The sequence below is a fragment of the Asterias amurensis genome, chromosome 5 (genome assembly GCF_032118995.1).
Source record: "Asterias amurensis chromosome 5, ASM3211899v1".
Classification (NCBI taxonomy): Eukaryota; Metazoa; Echinodermata; class Asteroidea; order Forcipulatida; family Asteriidae; genus Asterias; species Asterias amurensis.
In genome coordinates this window covers 2,303,305-2,317,346 of record NC_092652.1, presented here as the reverse complement: position 1 = coordinate 2,317,346, position 14,042 = coordinate 2,303,305, and the positions used below count along the sequence as shown (strand labels likewise).

The 14,042-nt window shown below is 38.4% G+C and overlaps 1 protein-coding gene across 1 annotated transcript in view; it reads left to right on the top strand.

Annotated features, from left to right (window-relative positions):
* Window positions 1-2,946: 2,946 nt before the first annotated feature.
* The window catches only part of LOC139937878 (protogenin B-like), a 70,274-nt gene continuing 59,178 nt past the window's right edge, over window positions 2,947-14,042 (top strand). The window contains exons 1-2 of the mRNA XM_071933250.1: window positions 2,947-3,136; window positions 7,346-7,636. Of these exons, the coding sequence (XP_071789351.1) occupies window positions 3,070-3,136; window positions 7,346-7,636 (358 nt within the window). The 5' untranslated portion in view covers window positions 2,947-3,069. The remainder of the gene's footprint in view (window positions 3,137-7,345; window positions 7,637-14,042) is intronic.

The window sequence follows — 14,042 nt, the reverse complement described above, 5'->3', positions numbered from 1 at the left end:
TTAATATATGCATGAGGTACGTCACAATGCTAACTCAAAACGAGGCGATGGGCGCAACCACTGCAAGGGATGGGGGAAGTGCGCCCATACCCTCATTTTGGGTAAAAGTTATGACGTCATGCATAAGTATTTAGAGAGGCGTATATTGTCAATATTACCATAGTGATTTGTAGTGCGACATCACACTTTTCTTAGCAACTATACACGATTGATTTGCAGTATGATCAATCTTAACTCTTTGTAAAATCGGCCCCTGGCATGGCCTAATCAAATGACATGTGAAGCAACACTTGTGCATAACCTACTCATCGTGACCGTTCGTGTCGTTTTCAAATTGTGACCTATATATTCTAAATTGGAGGGATTAACAAGTAAATCCAAGGGATTGTAATTTAAGGACAATCCATTTTTAGATGAGAAATAAATCCAAAGCAATTAAAATTCACCTAAAAAAGATTTAACTTTACTTTAAATATGGGTTGGCGACCCCTGTATATACAATCCTTTGGATTAACTTTTAAATCCCTCCCATTTAAGAGGAAATCTCTTCACTCCCACAGAAACCGCCTATGACTTGAAAAACCAACCTCTACCCTCGCGATCACTTTCTGATTTTCTTTTGAAAATTGACTTATAGTTTTGACTTTTAACCCTTTTTTGATCTCATCTATTTATTTAACTGTTGAGTACCAGTTTAATAACTATCGCACTAACTTGTCTGCGTGGTGAGCAAAGCACCATTGTATAGCTGCACGATGAGAGAGGGCGCTTTCGCAACTCACTGTTACATACACACGAAGTGTGATCATGCATCTATTATTGAGTGTAACTATTATTTAGGTAAGATGAACTCTCCATGTGGAACTAAGTTTTGAACAAAATGATCCTTAAAGCAGGATTTAAAAAAGGAAAAACAGTATAGGCCTCAAGATGAAACTAAAATGAGTTTGAATCTTAGATCCTATACATCAAACACACCTATACCTAATTGGAGTTTACTAAACAAACAGGAATTAGCTTGAATTGGCAAATGCAGGAGGGAGCTGACCTTAGATGTGAGTTTACCTAAGATGGGATCAACTTGACCTCAGACCATCAGATGGGATCAAGTTGATTACAGATGGAATCAAGTTGATTTCGATGTCAGATGGGAGTTGACCCGCTTAGATGTAAGTTGACTTATGGGAGTTGACCTCAGATAGGATCAAGTTGATCTCAGATGGAGTTGACTTCAGATGGGAGTTGACCTGCTTAGACGTAAGTTGACTTCAGGTGGGAGTTTGCCTCAGATATGGGATCAAGTTGACCTCATCAGATCATGTGCTTTGTGCGCGTAAGTTGACTTCTTATGGGATCAAGTTGACCTCAGATGGAGTTGACTTCAGATGGGAGTTGACCCGCTTAGATGTAAGTTGACTTCAGATGGGAGTTGACCTCAGATATGTGATCAAGTTGACCTCAAATCATGTGCTATGTGCGTAAGTTGGCTTCTTATGGGATTGACCACAGATGGGATCAAGTTGACCTCAGATTGGATCAAGTTGACCTCGATGGGATCGAAGTTGACCTCAGATGGGATCAAGTTTACCTCAGATGGTATGGGATCAAGTTGACCTCAGATAATGTGCTATGTGCGTAACAGCTCTATTAAATTGGGTCGTGAACCATGCCCCAGGCCTGCTGACGTATTAGCCATTTTGTCTTTAATGCGCATTTCCTATTTTTTTTTTATGTACAATTATTTTTAAGTTCATTGTTTGTTTTCCCCAGACGTCAATTAATAAATGAATTTATCTTGATAGTGATTTTCTTTTGTTGTATTATAATGTGATTTAGGCCTAATCGTTCGCACGCGTGATGGGCGATTTATACATACCACCTGATAACCAAAACGGGCCCGTGTACGCAATACATACGTCACTGCTGACATAGTAATTCTAAATTTAAAGATAATACTAATACGGACTTCGGTCTCACCACGAAAGAAAAACAATTTAATCATGGTTCTTTATCTTTAACATATCTGGGGGCGCACCAACAGAGAAGTGGTGGGTGAGGATGCGTGATGCGCGTAAAAATAAATATATACCCTCAAAATGTAGCGGGAGGTCATGGTCTTTTTCCACAAGGCTATGAGGGGGTGGGTGGGGGGGGGGGGTCGGGGATGTGTTCACTGCAGTTAATGCGAACTTGTTGCGTGATGGTAGGCCCTACTGCATGGATGCTGGGATGATGTAAACACTTCTTTGTGATCATCGAAGCATATTTATAAGTCACTATATTATTGGCTGGAAATGAATTGAATTAATTTGTACATCATTATGGAAAAGTATATTTATATAAATATGACCACGGCTGTTTTCATTTAAAAAAATCCTCACCTTCACCTGAGATGGAATTTTCAGCAAAAAAAAAACATGAACTCTACAAATCATCCAATTTTAGATGCAAAAGAAGACCACATAATATGCATCAGTTTGTGTTTTGAGAAAGATTTTGCGCCATAAAAATATAGGTCCTATAGTCTTTTTTATCAAAATAATTCTGCCCTTTGATTGTTGCATGCTGTTTGCATGTTGTGCGATGATGCGTAATGTTATGTTAGATGCATTCGAACTTGGCCGACAATGTAAACACACTGTAATAATTGAGTCAACGACCGCTACACCGCCCGACATTTAATTATTATACTATCCATGTAGTAAAATCATAAGCTAACAGAAACGACGCACTCTACTATATGCAAGCGTTGTAGTTGCAGTACGCATTCTTAACTAGGCCGGTGTAGATAAAAGGGCAAAGGGAGTAAATCCAATAAATTCAAAAGCCTTCAGAGGGAAAAATAGCGGTCAGTGCAGTATACAGGGTCAAATAGTTCGCCCTACTGAATCGCGTATGCCGAAATGTGGTTGGAGTGGAGCATAGGTCAATCGCGGCCCTAGCACTGGCAATGAGCTGTACGTATTCATGCCCATGGCCAGGTCGTGACCAGTCAAGCCAAAAAAGCCCATCGTCCGAGGTTACACTGACATGGAAAGTTCACATATTAGGCCGTGACGACAAGGCTACATGGCGTCCAAAAGCGCTCAAAACAGGCCTCTGGTTGTCGTGTTCGTATACATACTGTTAGTTAAAGGTAAGATTGTTAAGAAAGTCTATGAGTTTGCACCGAATATGGTGGTTTTGTTGGTTGGTTGGTCGGTCAGTGTGTGTTGACGGCATACGGTTGTGTTCTGTGTGTACATGGAACGGCCTTGTCATTGGATGGACACATTGCTCAGTGTATGTCCTTCGCATTGAAAAACGATGACGGACGGATTGAAACTAGCGCTTGGAAGGTCAAATGGACGGCCGACTGGACGGGCTTGAATGTGGATTTAGAACCGTTTTCTCGAGCCTTTTTGTTGTGTGGAGGATTTTAGATGTTGATTTTACTACCAATCTATAATCTAACTGTTGATTTTTAACCGAAATTAATTGACAATTTGAATTTAAATTTAAGGACGGGCATTTATTAATGTTATCATGTTTATGCCTCGATCACTATAGTGTAGTGGAGTTATTTTCAGGGACATTTTTGTTCAATGTTAAATGTATTTAAAAAAATGTAAACAGCTTTGTTTACAAATGAAAAAGGCAAAATTCAAAATACATTGGTAATTTTATGGGAAAGATTACATAATTTCCTCAGTCAAACATTCAATTTTTATGATGATGAGATATAGGGCCATGCCCCTTTCTTCATATCAAAGTTTATTAATAAATCAGACAAGTGCATTCTCCATAAAACATAAGATTTTATGTTTTCTACCATTGGACTGCGTACAAACTTTGCCTGCGGGAAGTCTAGCTAGGCTTCGTGTCTCTTTTTTAAACAATAAAATGTCATGTCACCGGTCACATGGTCTTAGCAATTATTTGATGCAGGTTTTATACTTGTGGTATTGCCTAATTTTTTGCCTCATGATAATTAATCGATACATGTCATGGCATCATTTACGCTTAACATGCAACTGTTTTAACTAGGCCTCTGTCCTCGAGTACATTATTAATTGTGGATAAAGGATTTCAAATCAAATTAAATCTTTCCATGCTATTTTGAAAAAACAAAATTAAACAACTGAATTATTCATTATTTTGCACTAGTGAAGTAAAGCCACGTTTTTTTACTTGAAATTAAAATTGTTAGGCCTAAAAAAAATGAATGAAAGTTAAAAAAATACTGTGGAACTCAGTAATGATGTGTAGTTGGAATGATTAGCGCATACGCTAAAAAAGGCAAATTAAACAGTCTCACAGTGGTTAGATTATAATAACATCCTCTAATATTCTTATTGTATTTGAACAAGTTTCTGTAATCTGCCACCACTTTTATTTTATATTCATTATAAAATAAATTAGTACCTTATTGTCTCAAATAGGATATTAAGTTTTCGTAAAAATTAGACCCGAGGCCAATTATTTTTGCATTGCATCAGGCCAGTGAACTCACAACAAGACAAGATTTCAGTTAAAACTTATTTATTTGTGCGGCTGACACCAAGCTGGTAAAACCAATTGTATTTTAAAGCCATTAGACACTTTCGGAACAGAAAAAAACCTAAAAGTTGACAGATATACAAATAACTTACAGGGATTACAGAAGGTAATGGTGAAAGACTGCTCTTTAAATATTATTCCACGAAATGCTATACTTTTTGAGAAAACATTACAAAGCATATATCAATTCTCGACTGCGAGAATTATGGATTTATTTTAAACACTGTCATGACTTGGCGAAACGTGCGGAAACAAGGGTTGGTTTTCCCGATAATTTCTCCCGACTCGGATGACCAATTGAGCCTAAATTTTAACAGGATTGTTATTTTATATAAGTTGTGATACACGAAGTGTGGGCCTTGGACAGTACTGTTTACAGAAAGTGTCCAATGGCTTTAACCACTTATTATTGCACTTTTCTCTCCATTCCAATCCATGAACCTTTTGACATCCTTCAAGACAAATTTTAACGAGCAGTTACAAAAAAACGTTACTATTACATCACTTGACTCCCTAAGGAAACAACAGCAAACGATCTTACATAAGTGTAACAGTTTCAGGGGACATGTTCTTAAAGTTGGAACCTAGTGTAAGGCGTAGTGAAGACTAGCCATTGGGACAAAAGTAGACTGCATGTCCAACCTTTTGAGATGATCCCCAACCAAATCTTCCTTCTTTACTACAAAGGTAAAAACAGATTTTGTAACCATTCTTAAGGTGTTTCCTGCTATTTCCTTCCTGGTTATCTGGAATTGTTTTGTTCCCTTCCCTTATCAAATCAACAGACGTAAATCTTTTCGCACTCATCAACAGAGACAGCTCTGCTAATTTGAATCATTTGGATTGGATTAATATTTATCACTGTCCCCCTAGACTTGATTCAAGTCCCTTTCTCGTGCGAGGTCCCTAACTCACATGTAACGCGCCAGCATGAAGCCACAGTATACTAGGGTTGCTCCCTCACTAGCAACCAGTCACATGATACCAGTGCGCCCTCACCGACAAAATGTAGCTATTGCTTGGAACAGAATGGAGAATGCAGAGCGCAAAATAATAGTTTTCTGACAATGAGGAAAGGAAGGGCCTTGCACGGGATTATGACTTGAGTCAAGTCTACAGTCCTGCAATGGATCTTAATAGCAGGTGGGGCCTAATTAACTCATTATGTGGGGACTTGAACAATCAAACCTAAAGGAAATGTATCTTTTCTCTTAAACAGTAAATTTACTTTCTCTACGAATAAACAAACCATCAAAATATTTCATCCACTTTGTTAGTCACACTTGAGTGAATACTCTTTTAGTGGTAATTTTGTTTACCCAGAAATGTTGTGCACATGCATGTATGTGCGGCATATTCTTGGTATATAAATGCTTTCACCCAAACCAAGCTCTCATGACATTTATGACATTGTGATAAATAAAAGCTGATGATTTGTGTGACTGTGATGAATTTTGAGGTCTTTGGAGTTACACCATGTATTGCCTTGTTTTGATTGTACATCAGAGTGCAATATTTCTCTGGAAGATTGGAATTGGTATGAACTTTACATAAATAAGTTAAAACTCTTTCCAGAACTGAAAACTGAGAAATTTCACGGAAAAAAAATCAGAGAAAAATCTTTTTCACGGTAGTAGAATATTTAATATTTAGCAAGACAGTTTTCTTAATACTAATACAGTTTTCGTGTACTTGTCAGGGAAAGCTTTCCGTCCTTTTGCAAGATACTTAAGGCATTGTGCATTTACTCCCTTGAATGATGCAATATGCTGGTCTCATTGTGAAATAAAATCATCAATTACATCATTGGACCCTGATTACAGTTCCTAGAGATGTCATGAAACAGCAGTTTCAAACTGTATTCAAATTTTATATTAACATATTTTTAAAATGTAGATCCCAGAGTTGTAATGGTCCCATTAACCTAGTTTGCTCAATCTCTTTCTTGGTGGTCCTTTAATTTGCTTCTCTCCACCCATGGGTATAAATGGGTACCTCGAGGTTGTGTTTGAAAAAGCCTTAGCGCCAAGGCAGCTCGGGCTGTATATGTGGAAAGATTAAAAAAAAAGTTACTGGACCAACGACGAGGGCATTATTACGGTTATTGCAAAATGCGCTATTATATTAAAAAGAATTTTTTTTTCTGAAGAATTTTTCCTTATTCGGGGAAGTTAAGCGTCGTCGTGTCTCAAATAGATGATTAGGTTGTTCCTCCATAAATAAGGAAAAGCTCAAATGTTTCAGAGATTGTGCTCAGAAACAGCTAAATCATAATTAATTATGCATACAAATGTTCAATAGATGGCTGGTTTTGTAACAGTTTTTTCCTCCCCATTGGTGGATTAATTATTAAGACTTGGAAGAAATGATAGCAATTTGACTCTGCAAAATGATTGAATGATACATCCTAGTTCCGCAGAGCGGAAATGATGGATCGATACGCTTAGCAATTTAGTGGGGAGCCAACCAGAAACAATATACAGCTTATTATTATTTTTTTTTTTTTACTGCTAAGCAAAGTCTTTCAGTTCGTGGAAATCTATCCCGCTTGGTGGCATGAACTTTGTCATGGCCTGATTATTTCTATCTGCATCATTGATTGAAACAAAATACCAGATCGGATTAAGAAATGAAAAGAGTAAATGAAATTAGTAACTGAAATTTTCTAAGAAAGCATTTGCTTATCGCGATTTCTTATTTTCGCAGATAAGCACATCAGTAGTTAAAATATAAAAAATAATTTATTTTAGTTTTGTTTATTGGAAAACTAAAAACCATTCTGTTTAATTTTCTTTTTCTTCTTCAGGAATTTTTGCTGTTGAGAATTTAGAATTTACCGAGGAGCCTAGGGATACGGTTGCCGTCCGCAACCGGCCACTGCTGCTGGGCTGCGGTGTGACCGGCCAGCCGCCGCTCACCGTTCAGTGGGTGCTCAATGGACAGGCTATTAGTCCCAATGAGGACCGTCAGGTTGTAAACAACGGCTCGTTGTCGTTTAAAAGTGTGCTTCCCAAACGAGATAGTGGAGAATATCAGTGCTGTGTGTCCAATGAAGTCGGAAGGATATGCAGCTGTCCGGTGTCCGTCGCTATCGCAAGTAAGTTTTTTATTTATTGAGAAGGGGGTGGGGATGGCTGGGGAGGGAGGTAGAAGGCGAATGACACAATAGGAGAAGTATGACAAGATTCACATTTAATAAACTCTTACCTTGTAATAATGATAAATACGGGTAACAATTAGTTTTGAAGACAGATTTTTGAAGACAGATTTTTTTGAAGTTTTTTCAAATTTTTTGACCCATTATGTAACAACTTATAAAGGGTTAACAAGGTGCTGTGGTGCATTCAGCAGCCATTTCCAGAAACACCGGAGCAAACCCCTTCTCTTATTGTCAACTGACCTGGGTTCTTTTATGCATTGCACAACACACAGGACCAATGGCTTCAGGTCCCATCCAATAGATGAAGCAATAATGGTTTTTGCTTTGTGTGTGGTCACAACTGCTAGAAATGGGCGAGAAACTGTGCTTCGTTTACAAACTTAGCATCCACTTTGAACCCATATAACGTGTAGAACCATGGACACAGGAATAAAGAAACGGAAGAAGTAGATGAAAGAAGAAATATAAGAAGAAAGTAGAGAAGGTCTTGTGACAGTTAAAAGTCAGGAAAGACGTCATACTGATTTCCAGGAAAACTGTAGAGATTATTTCAAGGGGCTTTTAAGCCAGCCTTGTCACACAGGGTAACATTTGTTCAGGCAACTTGCAGACAACCACTTGCACTGTATGCAAAGGGGACACTCCAGCAGCACAAGTGACATTCTTCTAGTACTAGCTGTAACTCACTATTCCTTAAGTGTGACAAGGCATTTAGGCTTAAATAGCAATTTGAAGTTTCCTATTTTTAAAATTTATTTAAAGACAGTGGACACTATTGGTAATTGTCAATGACCAGTCTTCTCACTTGGTGTGTCTCAATATATGCATAAAATAACAAACCTGTGAAAGTTTGAGCTCAATCGGTTGTCGGAGTTGCGAAATAATAATGAAAGAAAAAACACCCTTGTCACACGCAGATGTGTGCTTTCAGATGCTTGATTTCGAGACTTCAAATTCTAAATCTGAGGTCTCAAAATCAAGTTCATGGAAAATTACTTTGTTCTCGAAAACTACATTACTTCAGAGGGAGCCGTTTCTCACAATGTTTTATACTATCAACCTCTCCCCATTACTCATAATCAAGAAAGGTTTTATGATAATAATTATTTTGAGTAATTACCAATAGTGTCCACTGCCTTTAAATGATAGTTCAAGCATGTTACAGGCCTTGAATTTCATCTGTGAGAGGACAAGGTCATATTCATTTTGCAAAGGATACTTCCATTGCAAAATCCTTTGGTTGGCAAATGTCATAGAGTTGGCACACAAAGGTGGTTTTTTCGGGACGCCCCCATTAGCCCTTAGTACAAAAAAATTGTGATGGGCCCTCACTTCGCCAGCCAGTAGTGTTAATACCAATGCACAATGTGCATTTTACAATTTACAATATTGCGTTGGAAAGGCTAATTGTTTGAAATTTGCAACAGGTTTGATATTTTCCTTTATTACTGATGAGTCATGACATACTGATAACGACAAATGCATCTAGAGGGGACATGCCACGCTTCTGCAGTCAGTTCACTTTCTGGAGAGGGTGATTCACAATCTGTGACTTGTTCTTGAATAGTTCTATGGTTTGCGTGATACCTTCTCGGTCACTAGAGATTTGTAAACTCAATAAATACACATGGAACCAGAGCTGGACCTTGAACTTAAATATTTGGCTAGAAAGGACAATGAGCTTTTTCCTTTTACCGATTTGAGGGGTAGTACCTTTCAGAAAGGCACTACTTCAAGGGAAGGTAACCTATGGGTTTGAAGGTCAAGAGTAGGGCTAAGGAGTAGTACCTTAGGAAAGGCACTACTTCGAGGACCGGAAACTTACGGGTTCAAAGGTCAAGAGTAGGGCTAAGGGATAGTACCTTTAGGAAAGGCACTACTTCAAGGAAAGGTTACTTATGGGTTCAAATGGTCAAGAGTACGATAAGTGCCTCCTCTAGTACTTTCTTGAAGTTCATTGCCACAAGCAATTTCCATTTAAAGAAGATGTACTCAATATCAATGTCCCAGTGGCTTTGGTAGATCAGGCCGCTGTAAGTAGGCACTATGCTGTTCAGTTTTCTTGGGTTGTTTTTATGAGAAGGGCTTAGGTCTACTGACACCGCCCCTTGTTTGTTACTGCCCTAACAATGGCTCCAGTGGGACCCACAATAATTGTCTATTTGATTTTGTATATTTGGGAACACTGACATTGGGGCAAGTAGTAGGCTCACCCAAGTCCCATAAGGTGTTAACTGCAGACCCCGGCTTCTGTTTCCTCCAAAAAGGATTGACTGTCGATTATAAACATCGTGTTATAAATATTGACCTTTGGGTGTCAACATCAAGGAGGCAAGTCAGAATCTTGTGAAGGAAGGAATCAAATGATTTAAGATTGTTCTAGTTCTACATTGCTGGATGAGTTAGAGGGTTGAGTCAAAGGCCTGGTTTAATCTCCTTACGCCCCTCCCTCCACCCCTACGAAGTCTTAAATCATTTCAACTAGTACTAGGATCTGATTCATTCTCTACCCAGCTAGCGCGCCTCAAGCCTGTGTTTTTCCATTTTGAAAGGGCAAGGGCACCAAGACATTTTCTCCTCTGTAAAGTGCACGCTATGAGGAAATTGTAAATTTCTATTGGAGCTGGAGCATTTCAAGGGCACCAAGGCAATGACCGAAAGGCATGGAGGTAGTATCAGGCCTGGCGTTTTTTTTGAATTTATAATCAATATTTTTGTTTTTTACGGCTGGCCTTGAAAAATATACTAAGACCATGGCTTTCTGGTCACTGTTACTTTGGTCAATTGGCTTTATTGTTAGGTACTTAAGAATATTCTAGTACACATTTCGACCATGTGGTACAAATGTCTTGGTACTGCTCTCAGGAAAACTTGTACATTTAATGAAGTCAATGACAAATTATTTCCCCAAAGACTTTGAAGAAACTGGCACCTGACTGAAAAAAGACACTCTGGTTGCTATTTTTGTTTGTAACATTTTCAAAAACATTGAGCATAAAATTGTAAGGAATCTTTCACTTGATGTTCTGCTGTTAAGGATCATGGAAGGAAGGATTCTTGAGTTTAAAATGAATGCCTTCGAAAAAGAAAACTGAGACAGAATTTCTCTGTTGTCAAAGTATGGCAGGGCACATGTAAACCACAAGAAGTTTGGACAGTCCGATAAACCTTATCAAAGTGTAAATGATTGCATACTTTATTGCTAAGATTCTTGTGGCTTATTCATCAGAATAAAACGTGGTGGGAGTTCGGGGTGGATTTCGCAAAGAGTTAGGACTAGTCTTATCTCAAGTTAGGACCAGTTACGCGTCCTAACTTAGGACTATCCATGCAATTTGTATATCTCCTAGGACTAGTCCTAACCTAACTCTTTGTGAAATCGACCCCAGTGTAACTAAAATTGATTGTGCCCTCCTAAATAAAATAGATAAGTTATAGTGTACACATATTGATTAGAGGAGTTGATTAGGAAGTGGGTGGGAGAGGTACACTAAACACTCATGCCTTGCTGTTGCAAAGCCAGTGAGCTGTGATGCTCTTTTCACTAACGCCCAAATTCTCAGCCATCATTTTCCCTTTTTAACTTTTCGTCGGCCTCTTCTGAGTAAGAAATGCTCTTCTGGTGTTAGAAGTTAAGAATGTAAAGACGTTCTTTGAGATGATGCGAAAGTGTTACGTAATTAACAATAGTACTTAAAACGATAACAAGAAGACAGAGGGGAAAGAATGCCAAAGATCTCCAAACCTACTTCCACAGTTCTTGAATTGATGCAGTTAGCCTGAGAAATGCATCTATGCATGGGGTCGATGGGTGCTAGCCAGGGGTGACTGGTGTCAAAGGCTACCATGCCATCCTGTTTATGTCAATAGATTTAACTGGTCATGGACCAGCGAGTAGCTTTTCCATTATTGGGTTTACTCCTGACACATGTAGATCATGAGGTAATCCTGTGGGCAGATAAAAGTAAAGGGAAACACAAAGGAAAGACCCTGATCTTTCTGAGGGGTAAAGAGTTAGCTAGTCCTATTGATTGAGATTGTTACGTATGCGCGAGATCCGGTGGGGGCCAATATTAAAATCGGTATTCCATCGTCGATGACCCACTTGAACGTTTCAATGAAGGATATTGGGAACAACGAGTGGTATTGAATGAAAGGGTTAAGATCAAAAGGCAGAAGACTTTGGGGTTCATTTAAATGTTAAAAACAGAATCCTCTGAAATGATCATCGTAAATACTATGTGACTTTCTTTGATGGTTGCTTGTTCCGGCCACTTGCTAAACTAGCAATGGTGGCAAAGGAGGGTTGAACATTGGAACCGGTTTAACTGGGTTTGGGATGCTAGGTCAAGGAAGGTTGGGCATGTGTCCCTCTCATGTATTATTTGTTTTGATTGATAAGTTAAATGAAAACAATTCGTATGAAAGGATAAAACCTTGCAGAGGCCAACACCCCTGTGGGGGACAAAGAGGCACACAATGCACACCTACAATGCCCTTTTTGATGTTATATAACAGCATCTATACATTCAGTGCATTCAGTATTATAGCTGCACCCACCTACCTCAACCTTACATAACTGTAAATTATCATTAAAGAAGGTCCCTAATTAGCTGCCTGTGGACCATTTGTATGGAGGACCATGTGGCTGATATAACTGTCCTACTTTACATTTCATTATCACCTTTAGAAAACATCTTGACTCAGCCAGGGATCTTACTGTATAGAAAAAGCAGTCGAGCATGCAAATTAAGACTTGGGAGAGGGGCTCAGGCTAAATAAACAAAGACAAATACACAAGTTACTTCAGCCATAGATAAAGGACCACATGGTCCTTTCTCTTGGCTTCAGCAGGAAGGAGGTGTCTTGTTGTCCATGTTATAAAAATCAATGATCACTATTTCTTAAAAACATTGTTCAAAATTAAAAATTCATTCAATGTGGGAAGCTTGTCTCGATGAAAGGGACTTTATGGAGAAAAGAAAACTAAATGCAAAACTGAAACAACAACTTTACAATAACATCTTAGTGATTTGTTGTCACTGTTGCCATAGTGATTTGTAAATTGCGATGTCACAATTTTTGCTTGGCAATTATTATTGTTTGATTGACTATGTTGAGTACTTTGTAAAATCCAGCCCTGGAATTTTATCTTTGATTGTGTAAGGCCATTTTCATTTTTATAATGAGGAAATCTTCAAGTCTTGTTTGGAAACTATATTTGACAAGACCGAGGCAGTAGATGTCAGAGGTAGTGACTTCCGGCTTTTGACAGTTTTAGCCCTGTGTAAGGACAGTTGGGATATATAGCTGGATGATAATTCTGTGTATCTAAGGTATTCTGCCTGCAGAGTATTTCAATTCAGGGTCTCAATTACATAAATTGTCTGAACATTCTTACCAAGGTTTCTTTAGAATGTTTCCAGGAGAAGCATTTTATTGAACAATATTAAAATCGAAGTCAGTGTTCTCCCTTTTTAACAGTGGTTTGCTGGCCAAATGCCACTTTAAAACACCCGACGACCAGTCAAAATTCACTCAAAGTGGTCGTGTACTGCAGGCCATTTTAGTATTGAAAAGCATCTCTATTCAGATTATTATGTGAAAAGGCTTCAAATTAGTGAAAAGACAAGCTAACAGGTCCTGCTGGCAAGTTACTGAAAAATTTCTTGGCAAACCTTGTGAATCGCCAGTGTTTCTAGTTGATGAATACATGTAGTAGTTTGAGTTAACCACTGTTTTGTATAAAGTGTTTGGATGATTTGCCTGTTTTAAACCTTAAGGGTTTGGAAAATAAATCTCAATCAATTACTTTGTGTAAATGAAGAAGTCATTACTAAAGATGGAGTAGAAATTGAAAACCGTGCAATGAATCTTTGACACTCAACCAGACACTTGAGTCTCGAATCATGGCGGAAAAAAAAACAGAAACAAGATCACCAGAAACAAAGTTGGGGATCAATCCGGAGTCGGTGTGTCCTGCCCTGGGTGGGTGTTTCTATTAAACTTACTACAAGTTAACAAGGTTAGAAATCTGGTTTAAAGTTTTGGAACTGTCAATCATCTCTGTCCACACCTATAAAATGAAAATCTACTTCTCTTTTAACTGGTATGTTATCTTTAACCTAGTAACCCAGCGAGAAAAAGCTTAATATCTTTTATATTTGCTTGCAATCCCTTGCACTTAAAATGACCCTCGTTGGTCATGAGAACTGATATGGTTTGAGGCAGGTGTAGTGCAACGTATCTATACTGGGGTTCCAAAGATAATTATAACCTAATTTTTGAACTGGATTTGGTTTCCTGTGTTGGTCATGGGCATGGCGAGTACTTGCATTTGTTC